Raw genomic sequence first — 27,781 nt, 5'->3', positions numbered from 1 at the left:
AAGCCAAGCAGCAGAGCCGAGTGAGGCCCGACAGTCCCCAGCAGTGCCCGGGGCACACTGCTCATGCCTGACAGGCCCGGCATTCCCCGCTCTGATCGTGGCTGACAAAGTAGCCCCGTGTGTAGGCACAGTGGATGCCCCTGTGATGAGGGTCAGGACGGCCAGGACCCCGACGGTGCTGCCAGTGTTGGGGTCAGCTGGAGAAGGGGAGGGGTGAGAAGACGCTGTCCCCCACCCTCCCCAGGCCTGGAGCGGCTCTGCCTGGCGGCGGTGACGCCCACCAGCTGCAGCACCCACCTGCGGGCACCGCCTGCGCTGACCAGCCTCTGGGCACATCTGGCAGCTTTCTTACTGGGAAATGGTTCCCCACAGAGATAGAACTAGGAGCCAGAGCCCCAGGGAAGAAAACCCCTGAATCTCTAGGGCGTGCCTCAGATTATTTAGTTTCAAGCGGATTAAAAGGGCAAATAGGAGGTGAGAACGTGGCCTTGCAGCCCCCAGCCGACCCTCAGGAGACCCTCAGCTGCGTTCTCATGCTTCAGGGTGGGCGCGGGGCTGCCCTGTGTGCAGATGAAAGTGCTGGAAAGCACGCAGGGGTGTAGTGACCCACGCTGGCCAGCCTGGGAGCTGCTGCTGTCCTCCCTTCTCGGGTGCAGGGTTGACTGTGAGCACACCGTTCCTTAAAGGTGCACGTGAATGCTGATTTCATAACTTCAGTTCCCAAGCTCCGTCTCTTGAGTCAGGAACTCCAGGGCACGGCCCAGGAATCGTCCTCCTGCCCCAGAGCACCTCTCCGGATCTGACAGCAGCTGGGGAGTGCCCAGGAGCGGACTAAACAGGTGGGGTGGGCCCTGCACCCGCCCCCATCCTGCCTCAGCCTCCACTGAGCCCTGACACCCAGAGGAGGAAGCACCCCAACAGCGTAAATTACTGGGGTGAGCCCTAGTTTCTGCTTCCTGCAAGATGGTCAGAGTGGATAAATTCCTGGAGACCTTATACAATTACGTTTCCAGGATTCCGTCAGTTATCAAAGTAATGGAGCTCATGATTCTTCATTAAAAGTTTCAGGATGAGGAGAGAACCTGTGGTCCGTCCTTCAGAGGGTCCTCCTGCCAGACCCGGTGGACTCCAGGGGGCAGCCCGCACCAAGGGCGCTGAGGTCCAGGGCACCAGGAGGCGTTGCTGGCCCGGGGTGCGGCTCGGTGGACTCATGCTCGAGTGTCCTGTTCTCGCAGCAGGCTGAGCCCGTGGCGTCGGGGGCGGGGCAGCAGTTCCAGCCTGAGTCCTCCTCGTGGACGGTGCTGAACCCTGGCTGGGGTTTGAGGGCGGACGGGGACCCGGCGACAGGGCTCCGGTGCCGCCCGCCTCCCCGGGCTATCCCCGAGCGCCTGTGGTTCAGTCCTGCCCACAACCCACCGGGGCCCCAAGGGCACCAGCAGTGCCTCAGCATCCCTGCGGGGCCGGCAGGCAGTCCCTGCGCCCAGACGGAATGCCCCCCAGACTCTCCTGTGCACAGAGTGAAGGGTCCCGACGTGAGGTCTGAGGCTCCTGCCTCACGAAGGTCGCTGTCTGCCCACTGGCACAGCGCCCGCAGCAGGGACGCCGGCACCCACCCTCTTCCCAGGGCTTTCACCAGAGGGCCAGCCTCAGTTTCCCACGAGGGTGAAAATCTGGGACGAAACGTAATATTAAAAAAGTAAGATCATGGCTAACGGTCCCATCACTTCATGGCAAATCAAAGAGGAAAAAGCAGAAGCCCCGACAGACTTTATTTTCTTGGGCCCCAAAATCACATGGACGGCAACTGCAGACACTGAAATTAAAAGATGCTTGCTCCGTGGAAGGTAAGCTATGGCAAACCTAGACAGCTTATTAAAAAGCAGAGACATTATTGTGCCGACAAAGGTCTGTATAGTCAAAGCTATGGTTTTTTCCAGTAGTTCCAGACATGAGAGTTGGACCATAAAGAAGGCTGAGTGCCAAAGGATTGATTCTCTCAAACTGTGGTGTTGGAGAAGCCTCTTGACAGTCCCTTGGACTGCACAAGAGATCAAACCAGTTCATCCTAAAGGAAGTCAACGTTGAATATTCACTATACTTTGAAGAGCTGACTCATTGGGAAAGACCCTGATGCTGGGAAAACTTGAAGGCAAAAAGAGAAGGGGGCGGCGGAGGAAAAGACAGCATCACCAACAGAGTGGACATGAATCTGAGCAAACTCCGGGAGATTGTGTAGGACAGAGGAGCCTGGCATGCTGTAGTCCGTGGGGTTGCAAAGAGACACAGTGACTGAACAGACTTTCATAAAAAATGAAAACCTTTTGTGCTTCAAAGGACACAGGCAAGTGAGAAGACAGTTCATTGACTGGAAGAAAGTCATACATCTCTGACAAAGGTCTAGGATACAAAATGTATGAAAACTTGCAATTCAGTGAATTGACAAATAAAATGGACAAAGAATTTGAATAGACATTTCTCTACACCATTAGCCGATTCAGTTGAGGAGGAGAAGGGGACGACAGAGGATGAGGTGGTTGAATGGCATCACCGACTCAATGGACATGGGTTTGGGTGGACTCTGGGAGTTGGTGATGGACAGGGAGGCATGGCATGCTGCATTTCATGGGGCTGCAAAGAGTCGGACACGACTGAGCGACTGAACTGAACTGAACTGAACATGAAAAGATGCTCAACGACATTAGTTGTCAGAGAAATGCAAATCAAAACCACAGTGAGAATCCACACCACATCCCTGAGGAAGACTGGAATGAAAACGATGGATAATCACGCGTGTTAGTGAGGATCTGGGGAAACGCGCGGCCAAGGAGAAGTAAAATTGCACAGCCAGCGTGGGAAACACTTTGGTGGTTTCTTAAAAAGCTAACCTGTGACATCATCAGTTCAGTTGACGTACTCCTTTCCCGATTTGGAACCCATCTGTTGTTCCAGGTCCGGTTCTGAGTGTTTCTTCTTAACCTGTATGCAGATTTCTCAGGAGGCAGGTCAGGTGGTCTGGTTTTCCTATATCTTTAAGATTTTCCACAGTTGCTTGTGATCCACACACTCAAAGGCTTTAGTGTAGCCAATGAAGCAGAAGTAGCTATTTTTATGGGACTCTCTTGCTTTTCTGATGATCCAGTGGATGTTGGCAATTTGCTCTCTGGTCCCTCTGCCTTTTCTAAATAGAGATTGAACATCTGGGAGTTCTCAGTCCATATGCTATTGGAGCCTAGGAGCTAATTGTCTACCTGGAGTTTTACACTCCATGATAAGCTGAACAGCAGTTAATGATTGTACTGGGTCTGAATGTTTTATGACCCTCCAGACCAGGGAGGCATTCTTCTGAATGCCTGGAAACTGGAACAAACACAGCTTTAGGCTAGTGGAGCCAAAAACGTTTATGTGAGAGAATTACAATGGGAACTAGAAAAAAGAACCAAGGCTCTTACTTCTACACTGACTGCCTAACAGTCTTTCCCTCACCGGGGCAGTGTAGGGGTAAGCGAGACCCTCACAGTGCTTAGTCTGCCTTGGGGGAGTTAGCCCTAATGGCCCGGGAGTGGGGAGAAGGAAGACAGAGCTGGAAAGCTGGTGCAAAGGGCTAGGAGGCCTGTAGCCTCTTCTGGACCGAGGTGCAGAGTCCGCTCAGTCCAGCTTTTGTTCCTGATTGCAGACTATGAGCCTGTCTCAGATCTTGTCTTTCTTAAGACACCTGCCGTGTTAATCACCTCCTCCTAAGTGTCAGGGCCAGATCTGTGTTTACCCAGGCCCTTCCCTTCTGGGCTGGAACAGTCAGCAGGCAGCGCTCACGCCTGGCGTCGACCCGGTGTTCCAAGGTCCGTGCTTCCCTGACCCCAGTCACACTCCCTTCCGGGTCTGGCCTTGGGGTTTGTAACAAGGAGATTTTTTCTTAATACATGCTGTTTTTCCAGGTGCTATTTCTGTGGGATTTCTCAAGGCTGTGAAAGTCCATTATTAGGAATTCCCACTGCAGGCTATGCTGTTGTTAACAGAGGATTTGATGTTAACCCGGAGGGCACTGTCTCTTGCGGTCTTAACTTGATAAAGACTGAAACATGCTTTCTCCCTTAAGGCAAGCTAAGCGACTTCCCACACGTTCTCTGAGGAGTGACCACTCAGAAACCCGTTTAGTACTATCGTTGACCCCAAAAAGACTGCTCAAGACTATGGGGATCTTACAGTTCTGCTTATTTTACCGTTAACAATGAAATAATGATTTCGAGTCAGGATTTAAATCTTATCCCATCAACATTGTGCTTCCTCCCTGTCTCCATCTTGTTATTATTATGCCTATTCTGAACTTGTCCCTCTCCCTGGGGCCTTTGTCCCCTTTCATTCTTTCTTTTTCCCATGTGGCAATCAAGCGTATTTTATATACTACCCCATAGCCAGGCAAGCCTCAGCGCAGCGATCCCTCTGAGTTGGAAGAGCTCTGCTTCTTTACAACTTATTTCTGGCAAACAGAATCAGGGACTGCGGGCTCTAAGCTCTCCCTCTGACCGGTGCTTGCAGCAGCCACTGTGTGTGAGCCATCAGAGCATTCAGGGACTGCGGGCTCTAAGCCATCAGAGCATTAAGGTTGTTGCCACTGTCTTTCCAGGCTGAAGAAAGTCTTTTTCAAGAGTCTGTGGCTAAACTGGTGCTTTGTTGCCAGTCCACCTGGTCATGAGTGTGTGTGACACTTGGGATCATTAGTGGATCTCCGAATCCTGAGTATTCAATAAAACACAGACTTGGGACTGTTTTCCTCCCCAGAGCAACCCACAAGGGAAAATGAATTCCTGCTCCCCACACGGATTTTCATAACACAGAACAAGAGGAATACTACTTAGAAGGCTCTCTTCCCGTTGGGAGATCAATGTATCTCTAAGCTTTGACTCATCTGTATCACGGTTTAAGCACAAATTCTCCACAGCTCAGATTTGCAACATCTAAAACACAGTTTTGTTAGTTGATTCTTTGCCTTCAGGGATATGAGGTTTTGCCTCCTGGTTTGGGGAAGGTGTAGGGCAAGAACCATCTGACAGCTAACAATGCGTATCAGGCTAAGAACACTGGGAGGAGTTACTAAGCTAGATGCCTAGCAAGCATGAAATTCACATCAGTGTTAAGTATGAACATGCTCAGTATTATCCTGAGGGAATGACTTCAAGGTGGAAGTTTCTGTTATGTTTATTTTTCTCCAAATTTGTAACGTTTTTCTGTCATGCTACGAAAAGTCTTCATTTCCCTTTTCCCAATATTGAGGTTCAAAAAGCTAGCTCTCAGTCATAGACTAATGTGGATTTAGTTTCCTATGTAAGTATTTATATTAGTTTTCCTCAGGGATGTACATATGTGTATAAAATCCTCATCTTACCACTCGACAATACCGCTTTGACCATGCTTTCACATGTGTTCCTTGGTCAAGGTCACTTGCCAGAGCAAGCTGGGTTTCTGCAGTCTCGTCTGGTGGGTGAAGGATCCACTGAGGGCGGCTCAGGAGTTTCCCCCCTGTATTGTGATCCACGGGACCTCAGGTCTGGAAACAGGGAAGCTCTGATGTCCCCGACTAGCCCCAAGGGTCACGGGGATCTTCACCAGTTGCGTTCCCCCTTTCTGGTCTTGCCAGGGTTTGCTCCTCAAAGATGTCCACTCACTTTCTCCTCCTTCCTTTGGAATCCGGTGGTGTCTTCTAAGTGTATGACTTTCAGATAGGTTTGCTTCTTTTTGCTCTGGGATCTCTGCTGGGGAAGGAAGGTCCAGGCTGTGGGTTACTGGGTTTTCCTGGATTAAAGAACTCTTTAACTCAAGATGACCAGATCCAAACTGAGAAAACTACATTCAACATCCCCCACAGAGAATACAAACCGAGTCACCCATTTTACAGGACGGGGAAAAAGAAACAATGGGACAAACTTGATGTTCTTCATTCGCCATTAAACTTTTTCACTCTGGACCGAGGCCCTGATGGTTCTGTTCTTTAGTATGTAATGAAAGGAACTTCTTGTATCAAGGACCTGATAAGCAAAGTGTTAGTGGATTGATTGTTAATACATTTTAAGAAATGGTCTTAATCTAAGTCATTGAATTTTCCTACTAAATAACTTCTCAAGTTCTTCCCAGTTAAATACCTTGTATGGTGATTCAGAGACACGGCATGCGGGGGACCCACAGGGAGGACTCAGTCATGTCAAGTAAATCTAACTCATCTCTGTTCTTCTTGGCTTGTTCTTGACTAAAAACGGCAGTTCTCACTTGGACTCTCAGAGACTCGAAGCCTCTTCCTGAGTCATCTCGTCTCTGAACAAATAGGCTCACATCTGAAAAATGGATTAGAGAGGACTGTCTATGTAGGACTACAGGATTTTGGAGGTCATCCTGGAAGGGATGTGGATGGGAGTTGCACCGTTGAAGGTTTCTCCCCTCAGGAATCAACACATTTTGCTTTTGATGTTTTCCTTTTCTTTTAGGTTCAAAACCAGTGACCATGCTTTATAAACACTAAACCTCTACACCAGACACACAAGGATGTTTATTTTTTCTGGTCAGACGAATCAAATTTAAAGTATTAAGAACTTAATGCTACGCTTCATGGTTACTATGCAATAAAAGGATTTAGAATGGATGGAAAGCGCTTGACCGCTTCCCTGTAGTCAGCACAAAGCCGCACCTGTTCCACTGGCATCTGTTGTGGTGGAAGCGTAAACGGTCACAAAACGTACTTTTCCATTCGGAATTTTCTTGATGACTCTCCCTTGTTCCTCACATTCCACGGTCTGTTGGTTCTCTCCTTCCCATAAACCAGCTCTCCGAAAGAGGGTCAAGACCTAGGGACCCAGGGACTGAAATCAGCTCACAAACTTTGGCCCGGCGCACTGAATACGACAACAGTATTACATCCTAATCGTCAAACTTATGAAGAGACTAGATCTTACTTACGCCGATCACAAAGAGAAATGATAATTACGTGGCACGATAGAGGTGCTAACAGTCACCATAATGGCAATCATATGACAACACACAAGTGTTTCAAACCCACATGTCGTGCAGTGTGATCTTATACAAGGCTGTATGGTGAAACATTTTCACTTAAAGAAAAATGGAGCACCTCCCATCACCCGTTTGATTGCATGGGTGAGAGAGGATTCTTGTGTTACTGTCTCAGCATCTCTCACTCCTGTCTTCCTCTTCTCCACGCCCCACGATTCCAGCTTCAGCCAGCATCACTCACAGCCTGAGGACCTGGGACCCAGCCCAGCAGCCGCTGCTGGGTCCATGCCTCTCACCCCTTCTCTCCAATACTGCATTTCAGCCTCACCAAGCTCCCCGCCCTGGTTAGGTTTTTCTTCTCCTTATGAAGGTTTTCAAAATTAAATAATTTCCATTCTGAACTAACCTGATACACTAGGTAAATGTGTGCAGGGAACTGAAACGATCAGATGTCGGCATTTGTTTTCTTGGGTAGGGGCTCAGCTATTTCCTTCTTCTCCTTCCTGTTCTGAGGCTGTATCTTTATTACTACGGCCCCAGATATATTTTATCTCAGCATGTGGACTGAATTTCATCCCCCAAAATACAGAGCTTAGAGGTCTTGGTCTCTTGGTCAGTTCAGTTCAGTTCAGTCCCTCAGTCGTGTCCAGCTCAACTCCCGGAGTTCACTCAGACGCATGTCCATCAAGTCAGTGACGCCATCCAGCCATCTCATCCTCTGTCGTCCCCTTCTCCTCCTGCCCTCAATCTTTCCCAGCATCAGGGTCTTTTCCAATGAGTCAGTTCTTCCCATCAGGTGGCCAAAGTATTGAAGTTTCAGCTTCAACATCAGTCCTTCCAATGAACACCCAGGACTGACCTCCTTTAAGATGGACTGGTTGGATGTCCTTGCAGTCCAAGGGACTCTCAAGAGTCTTCTCCAACACCACAGTTCAAAAGCATCAATTCTTTCACACTCAGCCTTCTCTATAGTCCAACTCTCACATCCACACATGACTACTGGAAAAACCATAGCTTTGACTAGATGGACTTTTGTTGGCAAAGTAATGTCTCTGCTTTTTAATATGCTGTCTAGGTTGTCACAGCTTTTCTTGCAAGGAGCAAGCATCTTTTAATTTCATGGCTGCAGTCACCATCTGCAGTGATTTTGGAGCCCCCCAAAATAAAGTCTGACACTGTTTCCATTTTTTCCCCATCTATTTGCCATGAAGTGATGGGACCAGATGCCATGATCTTAGTTTTCTGAATGTTGAGTTTTAAGCCAACTTCTTCACTCTTCTCTTTCACTTTCATCAAGAGGCTCTTTACTTCTTCACTTTCTGCCATAAGGGTGGTGTCATCTGCATATCTGAGGTTATTGATATTTCTCCTGGCAATCTTGATTCCAGCTTGTGCTTCATCCAGCCCAGCATTTCAGATGATGTACTCTGCATATAAGATAAATAAGCAGGGTGACAATATACCGCCTTGATGCACTCTTTTCCTGATTTGGAACCAGTCTGTTGTTCCATGTCCAGGTTTCTTGGTAGCTGATGCCTTTAAAATGTTACCTAAATCTTTAGCCTCACTATTGGTAGGTATCCAGCCATATGCTAGATATCCTTCTGAGAGGCTTTCCTTTATTTAGGGTTATTTTAAAATGCATCATGCAAATCCCAACTGTCCCGTCAGAGCAGAGCTTTGTGAATGTTGACCAGCCAGGGCTTGCAGCTTTCCCAGCTGCCAGTCCACAGCTCTGACCTGAGGTTGTCTTGCTCTACCCTCAGGTAATTTGAGCTCATTATTTCCATTCCTTCTCTCCTATCGAAGGCTGACATACTTTCTGTGAGTTGTGAATGAGTCTGAATGCCAAGGCTGCTGTTGGCCGATCCCCAGGAGATACTGGAGCAGACAGATGAATAATCTGGTATCATTATTTTCCCAGGACCTGCTGTGTTTGATAAAGGGACCTGTTACTGCCTACTTCTCCCCTCGTATCTTCCTTCTGCTCTGAGGTGCCCGCCTCTCAGGGATCTAAACTTTACTTGATAATTAGAGGTCACACAGCCAGCGGATCACTGTCCTTAGGATTATACTTCAAATAAAACAGACTCCAGGCAGAAAAGGATGCATCTCCTACTCTACTTTCTCATGAAGATACAGACACATACACCCCAATCCTAAAATTTTATCTGAAGAGAACTGTTCATCTTCATTGCTCTATAGACATATGGAATCCAGAAAGCTGCAGCTCATATTCACTATTCAGAGACAACACGAAGTCAAACAATTCCTGCTGAAACCTTAATCCCCTTGATGGGTTCATAACAGAAGCCAGTACTTCCTAATTCACCAGATAAATGAAATACTTACGTGTTACATATCTGTGACGATAAAACGCTTCATTCCCCCATTTGATCACTTTCCTTGCTATGATCAATTCCATGATGGAGAATATCCACAAATACACAGAAAGAATCATTGCAGTTTTCTAAATACAAAAAATAACTCTATGTTCCTCACAGACCTTTACATTTGTAAAATGTTTCACATCATCAAGGTAAGACAAAATTGTAAAATGTTTACAAAATAGAAAACTTTCCCTGTAATATTCCACCATCTTAATACAATTATGATGGTTTTGACCTGTTTACATGATAACGATTGTAACAGACTTTTTGTTTTGAGTACTTACTGTATGGCTAGACATTTATGCTATGCTTTTTATATGCATTACTGCTGAGTTCACTCAACAACCTTTTGTGATTGGAAGCATTAGTCTCATCTTAGAGAAGAGTGTGACTTGAAGGGGTTAAAATGGCACAGCCCGTAGCCTGAAGGGTGGAGGGACTGAGCGCTTGCTTCCAGGTCCCCTTCTCTCCTCCCCCCACCCTTGCCTTGGGGTGTCTCCCACCCTAGTTCTCTGATGGCTCCCAGAATCCCAGCTTCAAGATTTCTGTACCTCATTTCTGTGTTTCCATAACACAGGTGTAGTTGTAAATGGTATATTATCCCATTTGTTCCATTTAATATCATGCCCTAAACATTATTTTCATTTATATAAAACCTTTATGATTTAGATACTTAGTATCTATATAATGTTTATAATATTTAAGAATATATTCCAATATCAACCAGCAAAGTTCAATGTTAAACCGTAATTACTTTTGTAACAAGCTAATACATAGAAATATGATTTATTCAAGTTTGCTACACAGTTTTGGCTCATAGCACTCTTTTCATCTTTTGAGTGATTAAAATGGATTTCAAGAAAGCTGGCTCATGGTAAACACCACCAGACTATTCTCCGCGCGTCTCTCCACCCTGCCCTGTCAGCGGCAGCCTGCAAGACTACTCAGGCCTCGGTTCACGCTTTGCAGACTGGAACAAACTGCATTATACTGCATGTATTTATCACAAATGGTGATCTTTGTGAATATGACAGGATCGGGATGAGCAGAAATCGATTTTCTGACAGGTAATAAAGATCTGATGATCAGTGGCATAAAGTGGTCTAGGTATGGTCTCGCTTAGGTTTGAAATGATATTCTAATAATTGGAATGCCTTTTGGAAGATATGTAGGCATACTTTACATGGAGCGGAGGACAGGTGTTCCCCTAAATGCTAAAGACGTTGTTTAATTGCCACGAAGCAGGAGTGGTCCACACTGATACCTGGTCGCCCGAATGATCACCACTGAGAATATTGGATATCAATTGTTTTTAAAAAATGGTTAATTTGGGTAAATGTCCCTCAATTTCACTGTCTCACCTAACAATTTCATACAATTCCTGTGTCCACTTTATTATTTTTTAACATTATGCGTTATAACTCTTTAGTTATTTTTGATTAATTTTACCGCTAATTTTCCCAGTGAGATGACTAGGAAGTTACGATCCTTGAATCTATTTTTTAAAATAGTGTTATTGTTTCCTTACGCCTGACTTGAGTGATGTAATCCTCCCCTCCAAATTTCAGTTAAAATATTTTTGCACATGATTTATGGTGTAAAATATTTGAAACTTCATTTATATGCTGGAATGTGGGCTTAAAAAAAGCCTCAGCTATAACTATAAATATTTCAGAGTTAATCAAGGCTTGCCATTTATCTATATGAAAACATTGCTCTTCAAATTCCATTTAAAAACATAAAACTTACTACCATCTTTTCTAATTTTTACAACTTTCAGGCCCTTACGAGTGTCTTCATGTTTGAGTTATTCCAGAATAGCATATACCTGAGAATGGCCTAACAACCAATTCTTATCAGTGATCCAAGATTTATTATGAAATACTCGGAGTACATAATCTCATTAATGCTCCAGCTCTCCAGGCTTTATCTTCTGATCGAACTAGACCACTGAGAAGCAGCATTGTTGGCTCACAGTTTCTTGGCACTTGATGCAAAAGTTTTAAGAGAGTTAACACTCGGGTAGGAAGACCAGGGGTCCCCAAGCGGCAGGAAGAATAACCTTCAAGGGGCAGCCCTTCGCTTTCTTTACTCCAGATTAAAGGAGGCGCCGCTAACCCTGTGTTGCCATGACAACACCCAGCCAGAACTTCACTTTGAGAAGCTAATGGCTCACTAAACTAATGCGTTTTTCTTATGGAAATGTTTTTCCTAAACTATGTTAATGAAACTATGTATTTGCTTTGGAATCTGCTTTTCCTCAAAATCTATTCTGCCTAAAACTAACCTTTTCTCAAACCTTGAGCTGATAATGGCTCAGCAAACCAGTATGCTTACTCATGGAAATGTTTTTCTTAAACTATGTTAATGAAACTTTGTATTTGCTTGAAAATCTGCCTTTCTTCAAGATTCAAATCAATTGTTTTATGGCCAGAGAAGACTCCCCTTGCCATTCTATCTCAAAATGCACGTTTTGGGAGTGGGCTCTGGTGCAACTCTTTCAGTCTTGGGGCATTTAAGCCTCATTAGCAGCTTGCTAACAGTTATATAACGCCTTGCGACCCCGTGGACTGTAGCTGCTGGCTCCTCTGTCCGTGGATTTCCCAGGCAAGAATAGTGGAGTGGGTTGCCATTTCCTTTTCCAGGGGGTCTTCCCAACCCATGGGTCATTACCTGCTCCTCCTGCTGGGCAGGAGGATTCTTTACTGCTAAGGCACCTGAGCCCATTTTCATGGACGGAGAGGGTGGGCTGGCTGTAATGACTGAATTACGTTTTCACTTTCCCTACCAGGGAGCTTATAGCAATGGTGACTCAAATTTGAAAATTCATAGGATCCTAAAACCTACATATTTACAAGATTATTTTCCTAATGATTTCATAAGGAACATACTTCAAACCGCATATGTTGGAATAATTTAATATGTAGGATTGAACCACCCTGAATTAATATCTTTTGTAGATAAGAAATGGTCTAGTATCAGCAATTTTCTTTCAAACTAATATATAAAACCATACTATATACTTGTGACAATGGAAGCTAATAAACATTTCCTTAATACTTGCTCACTTTAAATTAATTTCAATTGTGTTATAATTAATTTATAGATATTTAACCTCTTTCAAACTTATGTGGAATAAGATACAATATTAAAAAATAATTGATTTATAATTTATTACATCTTATAATATGTATACATGTGTCTTTCGTCAACATTTATCATGAAAACAGATTTAGTATAAAAATACGTAGCTGAGTGCCAATGGAGAAAACAAGAACTGTTTTTATCAAGAAGTTGCTACATTTCTTTGCCTGGAAAGATTCAGAAAGCTACTTGGGCAGATCTTTTCTGACTCTCTCTTGAACACTTATGAGCTTCCCTGGTGGCTCAGTGGGTAAAAAATCCGCCTGCAATGCAGGAGACCGTGGTTCGATTCCTGGGTCAGGAAGATCTGCTGGAGAAGGGATAGGCTACCCTCTCCAGTATTCTTGGGCTTCCCTAGTGGCTCAGCTGGTAAAGAATCCACCTGCAATGCGGGAGACCTGGGTTTCATTCCTGGGTTGGGAAGACCCCATGGAGAAGGGAGAGGCTTCCCAGTCCAGTATTCTGGCCTGGAGAATTCCAAGGACTGTGTAGTCCATGGGGTCGCAAAGAGTCAGACATGACTGAGCGACTTTCACTAAGAAGAACAGGTACTGAGAGCCTGAACAAAGATGCTCCTTTTGGTAAACAAAACTGGTTTTTGACAGAACTGGTTGTTGGGGATCATGTGGGCAAATTTTCACAGAGAAGCCTCCTGGGAGGAAAGAAGCTGAGACCCTGTAATTTCCAAATTGGTATACCATGAAGAAGAGGCTGTAGTGACAAGCTCCTAGTCTTAGAACTTGCTGTGTCTGATACACGAGCCCTGAACAACATGTTCACAGAACTTCAGAGCTTCGGCATCTGGGAATGAACCTGTTATGCACAAATGGTGACGCTAGCAACTGAGAACTGACTCATCGGAAAAGACCCTGATGCTGGGAAAGACTGAAGGCAGGAGGGGAAGGGGACGACAGAGGATGGGATGGCTGGATGCATCATCGACTCAATGGACATGAGTTTGAGCAAACCCTGGGAGTTGGTGATGGACAGGGAGGCCTGGCGTGCTGCAGTCCATGGGGTTGCACAGAGTCGGGCATGACTGAGTGACTGAACGACAACAACACATGTGTAGGATACGTGTGTCATACATGTGTTGTCTGCTGTGTTAGTTATCTCATGTGAGGCCCTTATTGAGGCCTTGCAGTTTTGGCTGCCTCAGCTTTCAGGATCTGCTCAGTCATTTGGAGCCACTGTTTGCGGCCATGCCAAATGGGCATTAACAGTCTCCATCACTTCCACATCAGGGCAGCACCAAAACCCTCTCAGCTTATTTTCAAATTTAAAGTCGCTAGTTGTAAAAGAAAAAATATATATATAGATAACATGTACTTACTTCTTGCCAAAAAATCGTTTCTCTTTTAAATAAAAAGAGTGTAATTTCAAATCCGATTAGAATTAGACCAAGCACTGCAAGGAAAAAACTGCTCATGTTCATCCTTATGGCACACTTCAACTGGAACAGACACGAAATGTCAACTAGTCACATGTAAAAGAAACAAGCCGGGACGAAGTTCTCACTTTCCCTTCCTGGCATACATGTTAAAGTGGATGATTTGTTTAATATCCGACGTTTCCAGAACCAAAGTTACTCTATGGGTTCCCCAACCTCCAAATTCACCCGGATCCAAACAGCTCTCTCTGGCTTCTGCTTTGGATGTTGCATATATGCACTTCACTTACTCCTTTAACAAAAAATTCTTAAATGCTGAAGCATAATAGTGACTGATACTTTAATATCTGCCCAGACAATGCAGAGACCTTAGACCACCTAACTCTCTCTCTCTATTTCAGCCTTCATACTATTGTCGAGTATTTTGGCTTCTTCATATATTCTGAAAATTGCAAAGTATTATCTCATGGAGTCAATATTCATCTATATTTACCTACATATCTACCAATTCCTTTGATTTTTCATTGTTGAAGACATGCCATTCTGAAAACATTAAAGCCATAAACATAAAAAGAAATTTTAGGAATCCCGTAACAATTTCCAGTGGCAGTGAGGTGAATTTTGGCCTTAAAAATTGTACAGTGGGTATACAATTCTTTTCACGCAAGTGTAATTAAAATACACGTGTAATACAATGCGTACTGATTGCTCTCCTTTCGGCTCCCCTCGCTCAGCACTGTCAGACCCACGCTGACTGTCACTCCTCACGTTAGCTTTCTCCTTTCCATGCTCCACAGCAGACTGGTATTTATATGCCACAGTTTAGTAAGTCATAAACATGCTTCCCTCGGGGAAGGAAGGAGGATAAGTTCAGTTCAGTCGCTCAGTCGTGTCCGACTCTTTGCGACCCCATGAATCGCAGCACGCCAGGCCTCCCTGTCCATCGCGAACTCCTGGAGTTCACTCAAACTCACGTGCATTGAGTCGGTGATGCCATCCAACCATCTCATCCTCTGTCGTCCCCTTCTCCTCCTGCCTTCAGCCTTTCCTAGCATCAGGGTCTTTTCCAATGAGTGAATTCTTCACATCAGGTGACCAAAGTATTGGAGCTTCAGCTTCAGCATCAGTCCTTCCAATGAATATTCAGGACTGATCTCCTTTAGGATGGACTGGTTGGATCTCCCTGCAGTCCAAGGGAGTCTCAAGAGTCTTCTCCAACACCACAGTTCAAAAGCATCAATTCTTCGGTGCTCAGCTTCTTTATGGTCCAACTCTCACATCCATACATGACTACTGAAAAAACCATGGCCTTAACTAGATGGACCTTTGTCAGCAAAGTAATGTCTCTACTGTTTAATATGCTGTCTAGGTTGGTCATAGCTTGTCTTTCAAGGAGCAAGCATCTTTTAATTTCATGGCTGCAGTCACCATCTGCACTGGTTCTGGAGCCCCCCAAAATAAATTCTGTCACTGTTTCCACTGTTTCCCCATCTATTTGACATGAAGTGATGGGTATGGATGCCATAATCTTGGTTTTCTGAATGTTGAGTTTTAAGCCAGCTTTTTCACTCTCCTCTTTCACTTGTATCAAGAGGCTCTTTAGTTCTTCTTTGCTTTTTGCAATGAGGGTGGTGTCATCTGCATATCTGAGGTTATTGATATTTTTCCCAGCAATCTTGATTCCAGCTTGTGCTTCATCCATTCTGGCATTTCACATGATGTATTCTGCATATAAGTTAAATAAGCAAGGTGATAATATATAGCCTTGACGTACTCCTTTCCCAGTTTCTTTTTGCTTTGGCTCAGCCTCTTCATTCTTTCTGGAGCTGTTTCTCCACTCTTCTCCAGTAGCATATTTGGCTCCTACCAACCTGGGGCATTCATCTTTCAGTGTCCTATCTTTTTGCCTTTTCACACTGTTCATGGGGTTCTCAAGACAAAAATACTGAAGTGGTTGCCACTGCCTTCTCCAGTGGACCACATTCTGTCAGACCTCTCCACCATGACCCTTCTGTCTTGGGTGGCCCTACATGGCATGGCTCATAATTTCATTGAGTTAGACAAGGCTGTGATCCAAGTGATCAGTTTGATTAGATTTGAAGACTGGCAGCACTTAATTGTGGCAGCTTCACAGGACTGCGGAAAATAAAGACTTCACTGTAAAGAACCTCACATGCACCAGGATCCATGGCAAAAGCAGGAATTTGCTAGGAGCCTAGGCCAGATCTATCTCTGGTCTTGCAGAGTCTCCTGGAGAGGCAGGGGGCGGCTGCAGCGCATTCTCATGACACAGACACTGGTGTCACACACACCGGGGAACATTCAACTGTGCAGATGCTGCTGCTGGTGGCTGCCGCATTGGCTCCTTAGTGCCAAGAACAGCCTGTAGGCTCCAGCGCTGAGAAGCCTAAGGCCAAACAACAAGCAGAGTCAGGACACAGTCATACCCATCAACAGAAGGGCTGCCTAAAGACTAAAAAGCTCACAGTTCAGTTCAGTTCAGTGGTTCGGTTGTGTCCAACTCTTGACATTTCTCCTGGCAATCTTGATTCCAGTTGGTGCTTCATCCAGCCCAGCGTTTCTCATGATGTACTCTGCATATAAGTTAAATAAGCAGGGTGACAATATATAGCCTGAACGTACTCATTTCCTGATTTGGAACCAGTCTGTTGTTCCATGTTCAGTTCTAACTGTTGCTTCCTGACCCACATACAGATTTCTCAGGAGGCAGGTCAGGTGATCTGGTAATCACATCTCTTTAAGGATTTTCCACAGTTTGTTGTGATCCGTGCAGTCAAAGGCTTTAGTGTAGTCAATGAGGCAGAAGATGATGTTTTTCTGGAATTCCCTTGCTTTCTCTATGATCCAATGAATGTGGGCAATTTGATCTCTGATTCCTCTGACTTTTCTAAAACCAGCTTGAGCATCTGGAAGTTCTGGGTTCACAGACTGCTGAAGCCTAGCTTGAAGGATTTTGAGCATAATCTTGCTAGCATATGAAATGAGCTCAACTGTATGGTAGTTTGAACATTCTTTGGCGTTTCCCTTCTTTGGGATTGGAATGAAAACTGACTTTCTCCAGTCGTGGGACCACTGCTAAGTTTTCCAAACTTGCTGACAAATTGAGTGCAACACTTTAACAGTAACATGTTTTAGGATTTGAAATAGATCAGCTGAAATTCCATCACCTCCACTAGCTTTGTTCATAGTGATGCTTCCTAAGGCCACTTGACTTCACATTTAGGATAACTGGCTCTAGATGAGTGACCACACCATCATGATTATCTGGTTCATTAAGATCTTTTTTGTATAGTTCTTCTGTGTATTCTTGCCACCTCTTCTTAATCTCTTCTGCTTCTGTTAGGTCCATACCATTTCTGTCCTTTATCATGCCCATCCTTGCATGAAATGTTGATATCTCCAATTTTCTTGAAGAGATCTCTAATCTTTCCCATTCTATTGTTTTCTTCTTTCTTTGCATTCATCATGTACAAAGGCCTTCTTAGCTCTCTGTGAATCTCTGGAACTCTGCATTCAGTTGGGGATATCTTTACCTTTCTCCCTTGCCTTTCACTCCTCTTTCCTTGGCTATTTGTAAGGCGTCCTCAGACAATGGCTTTGCCTTCTCGTATCTCTTTTTCTTTGGGATGGTTTTCAACATTGTCTCTTACGCAGCATTACAAACCTTGGTCCGTAGTTCTTCAGGCACTCTGTCTATCAGGCCTAACTCCTTAAACCTATCTGTCACCACCACTGTATATTCATAGCAGTAGGGGCAGTCACTCTGTCATGTCTGACTCTTTGCAACTCCCTGCACCTTAGTCCACCAGGCTCTCTGTCCATGGGATTTTCCAGGAAAGAATACTGCAGTAGGTTGCCATTCCCTTCTCCAGGGATCTTCCTGACCCTGGGATTGAACCAGGGTCTCCTGCATTGCAGGCAGATTCTTTACTGTCTGAGCTACTAGATCATACCTGAATAGCCTAGAGTTTTCCCCTACTTTCTTCAGTTTAAGTCTGAATTTGGCAATAAGGAGTTCAGGATCTGAGCCACAGTCAGCTCCAAGTCTTGTTTTTGCTGACTGTATAGAGCTTCTCCATTTTTGGCAACAAAGAACATATCAATCTGGTTTCACTATTGACCATCTGGTGATGTCCATGTGTAGAGTCTTCTCCTGTTTTTTTGAAAGAGGGTGTTTGCTATGACCACTGTGTTCTCTTGGCAGAACTCTGTTAGCCTTTTCCCGCCTTCATTTTGTACTCCAAGGCCAAACCTGCCTGTTTTTCCAGTTTTATCTTGACTTCCTACTTTTGCATTCCAGTCCCCTTCAATGAAAAGGACAACCTTTTTTGGTGCCAGCGTTAGAGTGTCCTGTAGGTCTTCACAGAACCAGTCAACTTCAGCTTCCTCAGCATTAGTAGCTGGGCACAGACTTGGATTACTGTGGTACTGAATGGTCTGCCTTGGAAAGGGACTGCGGTCATTCTGTCGTTTCTGAGGCTGTGCCCAAGTACTGCATCTCAGACTCTTCTGTTGACTGTGAGGGCTACTGCATTTCTTCAAAGGGAATCTTGCCCACAGTGGTAGATACAATGGTCATCTGAGTTAAATTCGCCCTTTCCGGTCCATTTTAGTTCCAATGATTGCTAAGATGTAGATGCTCACTCTTGCCATCTGCTTGACCCCGTCCAATTTACTCTGATTCATGGACCTCACATTCCAGGTTCCTATGCAATACTGTCTACACCATCGGACTTGACTTTCACCACCACACATATCCACAACTGAGTGTATTTCTGCTTTGTCCCAGCTGCTTCATTCTTTCTGGAGCTATCAGTCATTGCCCTCTGCTCTTCCTCCACAGCATATCTAACACCTCCTGGTATGGGGGATTTGTATTCTGGGTCGTGTCTTTTTGCCCTTTCATACTGTTCAGGGGGTTCTCACAGCAAGAACGCTGCAGTGCTTCATCACCGCCTCCGCCGGGGGGCCACGTTTCGTCAGCACTCTCCATGATCTGTCTTGGGTGGCCCTGCACGCATGGCTCATGCTTCATTGAGAACACAAGCCCCTTTGCCATGACAAGGCTGTGATCCATGAAGCGGAAATCGACTCTATCTCAATTAAAAAACAAATAAAATGGGTGTATAATATTACCCACTCTGCTAGCGCATGTGTGTGAGAGAGATAATGTGCAAAAACTCGTCCTGAGGCGTCCAGCACATAGACACTATTCAATAAACCCTAACTCGATTTGCCATTATGCTCTTCACACGTACGCCTCCTCCCACGGCTTCCTGCGCCCGTGTACACGCTTCTACTGTAGTTGATATGTCAACTTGAAAGGATGACATACCTTCTTTAAAATTTCACATCTGATTCTCTGGTTTGTTTCATGCATTCTACATTTTAATATTTTGTGAAATTAGCAAAGAATTCTGTTGGATTACATCTATTAAAAATAATTGTAAATATTATAAAACAATATTTTGCATTTTAGTATTTTGGATAGATATCTACTGTTTAAGATGCAGTGGTATCTCCTCTTTATGATACTCTTGCTTTTGACAAATTAAATAAAAAAAAAATTCCTTCAATTATTTTGACTCACCGAATTTGGGGAACGCTTCTTCTCTGTTTGTATTGTTAAAACTCCTGATATGATAAACTGAGGATGAAAAGAGGCAGACAGAAGTATTTTTTCATTATCATCCAAAGAATTCTTCTCACAACTTCAATAACACCCCTTTTTAGAAAAAGTAATAAGTTTACTGAAAAGTCAGTAAAATATAGCATAATATCAACTTCATTAATTGCTAAATGAAGAATCCATAACAATTTTATTACATTTGAAAATAGTTTATAAGTTTTTATTTTCACTCAGTGAGGCTGTCCTCATTTCAAACACCAGCTACAAGCTCAGGGAATTCCAGACAACCTGTACTTCCAACCAAGTGGCTACAAATATCTTGTTCAGTTGCTAAGTCACGTCCAATTCTTTGTGATCCCATGGACTGTAGTCCGCCAGGCTCCTCTGTCCATGGGATTCTCCTGGCAAGAATACTGGAGTGGGTTACTATTTCCTTCTCAGGGGATCTTCCCAGACCAAGGATCGAACCTGAGTCTCCTGCATTGGCAAGCTCCTTACCACTGAGCCACCAGGGGAGCCCTCAACAAATATGTAGTTCCCATTCTCCATCTCAGATTTGATGATTTCATTCAGAGAACTCAGGAAAGTAGTATACTTTTGATTATAATTTTATCACAAAGGATACAAATCCGGACCAGCTAAACGAGGAGGTGCATCGGATGGCCCCTGGGATGGTCCTGTGCATAAAACTTCTGTGTCCTCAGCATGCAACACCCTTGTGGCACATCAACGTGTATCATCAGCCAGGAAACTCACCTGTTCAGTTTCATTATGGGGTTCCATTATATATTCAAAGTTTGTCTTTCTGGCATGGCCAGCCCCCCAAAACTCAGGTATCATATGAGAGGCCCACTGTGAATAACAAAGATATTCTGATCACTTGGGGAATTCCAAGGAATTTAGAGGCTATCTCCAGAAACCAGGGAGTCAAGTTCTTTATTATATATCAGAAAGCTACATATGTCTTACTCACTGAAATAAGTTAGGGCTTTCTTTCTTGTATCACAATTATTTTTCTGGGTTCCCCAAAAGAGTAACCCAACTTTTAATACCTTTTGAAGTTCTCTCTCGAGCAATTTGAACTAATTTCTTTTCTTTTTTGAAGTTTCTTCAAAGGGTAACAGAAGTTTGAGAGGAATTTGCATGAAATACCAAAATTCCTATTGTAGTTCTATAATGGCCCCTGGAAAAATTATCTAGTATTAATAACAAATCCCAGGGTTTTCTTTTACAGAGCTGGAGAGCACCATTACTGGATTTATGTTAACTGGTGTTTTGGATGGAATATTTTTAACATGACTCTGTGGCATGGAGGGTAAATAAAATTGTATTAGTTTCATTTAATAACTTCTTATTGAATCTACCAGCTTTATCACTAGAAAATACAGAGATATGATTTAGTGAGTCTTTTCAATGAGTATTCAATATGCTATTGAAAACAATTTATGAACAGAAAATAGTATTTAAAAACATCTAATCTGCAGTTTAGTTTTTGAAAAGTAAGAATCACACATTGACTTGCAAAGGAACTTATCCTAAATATTTTATTATTTTCTGAAATTAGTTAAAGACATTTGTTTTTGGTGCATCAAAATAGATAGCCACCAGGAATTTGCTGTGTGGCTCAGGAAACTCAAACAGGGGCTCTGTATCAACCTAGAGGGGTGGGATGGTGAGGGAGACGGGAGGGAGGTTCAAAAGGGAGGGGATATTTGTGTACCTATGGATGATTCATGTTGAGTTTGACAGAAAACAGCAGAGCTCTGTAAAGCAATTATCCTTCAGTAAAGAGCTGATGTTTTTTCCATTGGTAAAAACTGCACGTATGACATTAAAAAAAAAAGACTGTCCACAGAGCAGGAGCCCCAGACACATGGGGCCTCCACATATTAAGGCTCCGTGTCATATTAAGGTATGAAGAAATCAGAAAGGTAAGATATGATAGAGGGTACCATGCGGGGAATTTTAAGAGGTTTTCAAAAAGGTCTCTCTGAGAAGGTGCCATTTAAGCTGAGATCTGCATGATAAGCATTTACTTAGTGAGTGAGCCCTCTGGGAGAGGAAATTGCTACTGCAAAGGATCGAATTAGACCAGCCGAAAGCAGCACTGGAAGAAAAGTGTCCAGAATTAGTCAACAGAAGATGCTCAGTCTCTCATCAGGATACTGCAACACCACGTTTCTCTGACGACCGGGCAGAAACTGTTACAGCTTGGCTGCGAAGCTCTGTTGCACCTGCTGTACTCACCTGGCACTGCACCTTCGAATGCCCATTTATTTCGGTCTCTACAAGATTCTTTTCATGGGAAAAAATTCAGTTCTTTGGAAGACTGCAAAAGACACCTGGAACAATTCTTTTCTCAAAAAGATAGAAAGGTTTTGGGAAGATGGAATCATGAAGTTGCTTAAAAAATGGCAGAAGGTAGTGGAAGAAGACGGTGAAAACACTGCTCAACCAAGTTCTTGGTGAAAGTGAAAAATGTGTCTTTTATTTTTATTTAAAAACATGAAGGAACTTTTTGGCCAGCCCAGTACCTCCTCTCATACAACTAACTGGTCTCCTCTCAGCTACCCTCTCACGTAGACCCGGCCTCCTCTCTACCCGTCCTCTCTTAGCTAGTTTGCCCTGACCACACCAGCCTCCCTGGTGTCCAGTGAGCCCTACAGGGTGGCTGCCAGTCCAGGCCCTGCTCCCCTTGCTCGCTCTGCCCCTGGATATCCCTGGGACTCACCGGGTCCACTCCTCCTCCAGGTCTTTGCTCAAATGTCTCTTCCTAATGAAGCTTGAATATGCTGTAAAAAACTGCAACCCGCACTCAGCTCATACGTCCTTACCTTCCCCTACCTTCCATCCAGCCCCCGCCAGTCCTTTTGATCTAAGGTGAGGACGTAGGCGTGTGTAGTAACTGAGGCCCTTAGAACGGAGCCGGGCCCACATTAGGTATTTGGTAGGTATTTGCCACGCCAGTGGCCTGACAATATTTCTGTGAGATAGGGAGATACTATTGAGAGATCTGGGGGACGGTCAAGAAGATGGACTATTTTACTCTGCTGTAAGACAATGTGTGAGTAATGCCGGAGGTGTGGGTTCGATCCCTGGGTTGGGAAGATCCCCTGGAGAAGGAAATGGCAGACCACTCCAGGATTTTGTCCTCGGAGGACAGAGGAGCCCAGCGGGCTACAGCCCAAGGGGTCGCAGAGCTGGACACGACTTAGTGAGCAACAAGGCGACAACACCAAGCCTTAGCCATCCCCGTGGAATCCTTCCGCGTCTCTTACGCCAGGAACACCCTGCTTTCTCGTCTTTGCTCTTTTGATGAACTACTTTTAAAAGTCCCTTCTGTTGCCTGAGCAGTTAAGCTCTGGCTGTTAGCGTGCCTATTTCATCTGCAAACATGAGCCTTGTAGGGAAGCCCAGCAGTCGCCAGCCATTGCCTTCTTGACTAACATGCTCTTTATGAAACTTACCATTCCTTGGGCTCAACATTCACTTAATTAAATAGAATATTTGTATGGAAGAATTTTATATATAAATGTATCGTTTAAAAATGACTCCAACAGACACAAGAAGAATCGACAGCAGGGACTATATGTCTCCACTGATGGTATCTCTCTCGTATTGCCTGGCCACAGAAGCAGTCACTGAGTATCTTCAAGAAATGAATGAATGCTCACCAGTGAGATTATTTACTTACAAACAAGAATGTCCAAAATGGGTATCCTGATAGCAAGGCTATAGGCTTATACTCTACGGAAAGTTCTTCAAATTGTCTGGTATAAAAAAGTAGCCAGATACGTCCCAGAGCACCGTTGATCAGGCCAATCATTACTTGGACAGCCTACAAGAAAAGAATATCACAAGCAAGTACCCAGACATAAAATGCCAAGAAAGTTACAATTTGGGTGCTAGGAAGGGCTTGGGGAGGTGTAGTTGCCCTGTTTCTGAATCATAGGGCTCTCCACTGCTATTCTTACTTGGCCTTAGAAATATCAAATACTGGGGAGGATCCAAGGGGGTGGAGGAAGGTGGCAGCCGTCAAAGCACTCGGAATCTCTGTCTGCAGCTCAGGGGTCAATCACGAGAGTTGTTAGTGATATGTACGAGTGTGGTTGTTTTCAGGCAAATGAAGGTGTCAAGGGACTTATTCACAGCCCACATCAGAAGGACGCTGGCCGGAGGCCCTCAGGCTCTGAGAGAAGAGCTGAGGCTCCTAGGCCCTCCTGCCTCTCCTTCCTCTTGCCTGTTTGATGTTGCATGCACCATTCTCAGTTCCAGTTCTTTCCTCTGATATGTTTCTACCATCCCCACACCCTTCAGCCAGTTAATGGGACAATGCTTTCCTTCTGGTAGCAGTTCTGACTTGCACTATGCCGGGGTGTGGGGGCCCACTCAAAACCAGACCTGCTGAATCTTAAGATCCCAGCCCCAGTGATCTTAGACGCTTTCCTGAGGTGTGATGTATCATCTTACAGCCCTGGTTTCTGATCTGACTCAAGGCCCCAGCAATTAGGGGGTGTGATGAAGAAAGACAGAGCATGCTAGGTTCTGTTGGGACAAAGGAGTGGACAGAGTGGCCTAGAAATTCATCTTCCCCGAAATGAATGTACAAGGAGTATGTCAAGAACACAGAGCTGTGAGGCGATCTGTGTCCACAAAGCCCTGTGGTCCAGCTTATCTCTTGACTATAACCCCTGACCTCATCATCTCCTCTAGGACCCACAGTCTCAGATTTACTTCAAACTCTTTATAAGCACACATAGATAGATAGACAAGAGAAAATCACAGAGGTATGATTGCTGCAACTCATTCCATCAACTCACTTCCATTGGGTAGCTGAGACAGAGGAGTCACTGTCTCTTTTTAAAAATAGTTGGAACTTGCAACATCACCATCATTTATCCACTCAAGTAGCATTTAGTCCTTACCCCCAACATTCTGGTTTCTTTTTTCAACACAAGGTGGTCTGGTGGCATCTTATCCAAAACGTAACATAGGCGTTAGAGAGAATGAATGAAATCTAATTCTAGAAGAAAATGTAAAAAAAAATAACAATAATTATTTTCTCGTATAAGCCACTTTAAAGTCACTGAGAAATTTATTCTTGCTTTCTCTAATTTTTCACAATTAAATAACTCCCTGAGATAATAACTAAAAATCAACTTATTAATATGCTCTCTTGGACAAAGCTAAAAAGTTTTAATTGTCCTGTTAGACTTTATCCACTTTTCACCAACCTTAAAGACACTTTAAGAGTCCTTAGGATTCTTAGATGCAGACAACAGAATTTAATCTGACTGGCTTAAGCAAGATAGGGTATTAGGCACTAGTGAGCTCAGAAGATCATCGGGAGGATAAGGTAGTAGAGCAGGGCCCAGAGCCAAAGCACCAACCTAGACCAAGGAGACTAATACCCTCGTTAAACCTCTCCGCAGGACTCTGCTGCAGAGTCAGATCTTCCCTGCTCCCTGGGCCATCATCTGTGCAAGCGGAACTGGTGCCCAGTGTAGAGCAGCTTTTGTTTTTCTCTTCCAAATTAGGTTTCAGGGCATGAGAGGTGATTGGAAGAACCTCAGTCACATGCCTTGACTCTCACTACAGGGGAGGCAGCGGGACTGATTTATTTACTTTTTCGATTCAGCTTTCGGAAAGACAGCTTTCACAATGTAGCAACCAATAAAAAAGAAAAGATGTTCAAAAGTGGTGGCAGCCACGAATGACTGACGCCTTTGCGGGTATATGGTCCACTCACCACAGGTTCATCCTCCACATCTGCAGGAACTGTTCCCTGATCACATCTGATTGGAGGGGGCGGCGGAATCTGCCTCCAATCGCATCCACCAGTGCCTCTTTCCCAGGAATTGTATATTTAGAACAAAGTTAGTTTGTTCTAAACATACAATTTAATCTGGGATTGTCTCTTGATAAGAATATATAAACTCTTAGAGAGCACTGACATGTTATACTATATGGGCTGAAAGGATATCCAGAAGAATCAGAAATGAGGAAAAAGAGCAAGAAAACTGATGACTTTCAACTTGTTAATTCCAACCCTTTCCTGAAACTTAGAGGCCTGTTTGCTCTTGGGTGCTGGATGACATATACATGGCCTTAAAATACAGTTTGCTTTGCTTTGCTTAAGCTAACATGGGTGTTTTCTGTCACTTGCAATCAAAGTAACTTTGATCTGTGCTTTGTCTTTCCTATGGCTATCATCCTATGACTTTGAGAACTCATCTGTGCTTTGTCTTTCCTATGGCTATCATCCTATGACTTTGAGAACTCATCTGTGCTTTGTCTTTCCTATAGCTATCATCCTATGACTTTGAGAATTCACTTTTTGGTTATCCAAAATCTGATGGATCTTCATTCTCTCCCTGGTTTAGATTTTTTTCCTCAATCTTTTGTCAGTAGCTAACTCGATACCTAGGTTCTTGATTTCAAAATCTTACATTTATTTCTCTTCCAATTTACATCACCCATCAATTCTCAAGGATGAATTATTAAATAGATGCACCAAAGGCGTGAGAAACAGAGAAAACGGAACATATCATTGTGGGACAAGCAACAGGTGTTTGGCTCGGATCTCGCTCATGGCAGCCACGGTGCTCAGGGCTCAGCTTCGTCCAACTCTTCGCGATCCCATGGATTGTAGCCTGCCAGGCTCCTCTGTCCACACAATTTTCCAGGTAAGAGTACTGGAGTGGCTTGCTATTTGAATAGTAGTGGGATCCCCTACTCAAAGGGATTGTCTCAACCCCGGGATTGAACCCGTGTCCCCTGTATTGGCAGGCCGATTCTTTACCACTGAGCCAGCCGGGAAGCCCTTATGTCAATTACTAATTGACCCAAATCCTACTCAAATATTTCTGAGAATTAGTTTTCTGATCCCACAGAGTTGGTTTGAGAGGCAAATACTAGGAACTGGCACATACTTGAAAATCAAAATGAATTCATAGTTAAGTGTTCTTTCCTATTTCCCTTCAACCTTCCTCCGGTTACTAGAGTGTGAGAGCCCACTCCCCTGTTACAGTTTGGGATACTTTTTTCGATATCTGTTCTCTATCTTGTTAGGAACAAGTTCATTGATTATTTCATGTAATTATTTAAAATCATTCCCTTGAATTCAGTATCTGCCATCATGAATTTACCCCCAGGTTACCACAGCAGCAACCCCAGTGCGCGCCCACAGTCATCAAGTCACGGAAAGCTGTCTGTGGACCATACACCCAGCGCGACAGCGGCGCTGCCATGCTTGTGACCCCACGAGGCTGGGAGCCGGAGGCCCCCGCCCGCGTCTGCCCTACGACTCCAGCAAGGTGCTTCGTTGCAACAGCGCAGCTTCACGACCCCCAACTGTCTGATGGCCCAAACTGGGTACACCCCCAGTTACAACTCACTGAAGAAGAGGAAAATACAAAACAATAACCCAGCGACCGCAGGGGAGAAACCTAAAGCCTTAAATCCAGTCTCTGGCCTATGACCACAATGACGTTTCTAAACTGGGGATCAAATGTGGAAATCGCTCACTTAAGATCAGTGGGTCCTGGCTCCCTCAGGCTGGGGGCTCTTTCCGCTGTGGAGGGCAGGGTACGACCTGACCTCCGCTGTCTTCTCCCTGCGCGGCACCCCGTCCGTTCCTGACCGTGGACATTTTCACTACCAAATATTATTACACTCACATCTTTAAGCATCTTCCTGTATACATCTTTGCTGCTGCGAAGCTTCACACAGGCTGCAGTGTCTGGCTTTAGCAATGTATTTGTAAATTGTTGGAATTTGATAATTGCTTGGTAAATCAGCCTGACAAAATAAAATTCTGTCTGTTAATCCGTTACCACAAGTAGATAGATTTGTTTACGCCAGTCATGTAACCTATGTTTGGGAAGGTCACCCTTACAGTGTAGTTTCTCTGGCATTTATTGAATTAAGTTTGGGCGTCCCAGGAGATTACCACAAAGACAAGTACAGCCATTCTCTGGAGCAAGTGGATTCAAGAAAAAAAGAACAGGCTGACTAGGACATACAGCATGTACCAAGAGCCTGGGGCAGAGGAAACAAACTTTGGTTTTTATATCTAGTGTCAAACTGAACGTCTATGGGCAGGTCAGCTGATTTGCAATAAGCAATTTCCAGAAGAACCACGTTTCAATTCTCTGTGGCCCATTTACATAGCTAGTGGGAAGCTGCTGTATAACATAGGAAGCCCAGCCTGGT

General features: G+C 44.4%; 1 protein-coding gene across 2 annotated transcripts; it reads right to left on the bottom strand.

Moving 5' to 3' along the window:
* Positions 1-1,752: 1,752 nt before the first annotated feature.
* Positions 1,753-27,240, bottom strand: LOC101908134 (membrane-spanning 4-domains subfamily A member 12). 2 transcript variants are annotated; one of them, XM_059875186.1, is made up of 7 exons: positions 27,095-27,240; positions 24,493-24,590; positions 23,262-23,405; positions 19,529-19,585; positions 13,861-13,980; positions 9,346-9,463; positions 1,753-5,747 (listed from the first exon to the last, which is right to left on the bottom strand). In XM_059875186.1, the coding sequence occupies exons 2-7, from the start codon at positions 24,538-24,540 to the stop codon at positions 5,500-5,502; spliced, it is 735 nt and encodes a 244-aa protein (XP_059731169.1). In that variant the 5' UTR covers positions 24,541-24,590; positions 27,095-27,240; the 3' UTR covers positions 1,753-5,499. The 2 variants fall into 2 exon arrangements, with proteins under 2 accessions (XP_059731169.1, XP_059731170.1); XM_059875187.1 differs by lacking the exons at positions 24,493-24,590; positions 27,095-27,240 and adding an exon at positions 24,388-24,486.
* Between the last annotated feature and the right edge of the window lie 541 nt (positions 27,241-27,781).

The sequence above is a fragment of the Bos taurus genome, chromosome 15 (assembly GCF_002263795.3).
Source record: "Bos taurus isolate L1 Dominette 01449 registration number 42190680 breed Hereford chromosome 15, ARS-UCD2.0, whole genome shotgun sequence".
NCBI classification, from domain to species: Eukaryota; Metazoa; Chordata; class Mammalia; order Artiodactyla; family Bovidae; genus Bos; species Bos taurus.
Note: the sequence above shows the minus strand (reverse complement) of the source record. Positions and strands in the feature narration are given on the sequence as shown.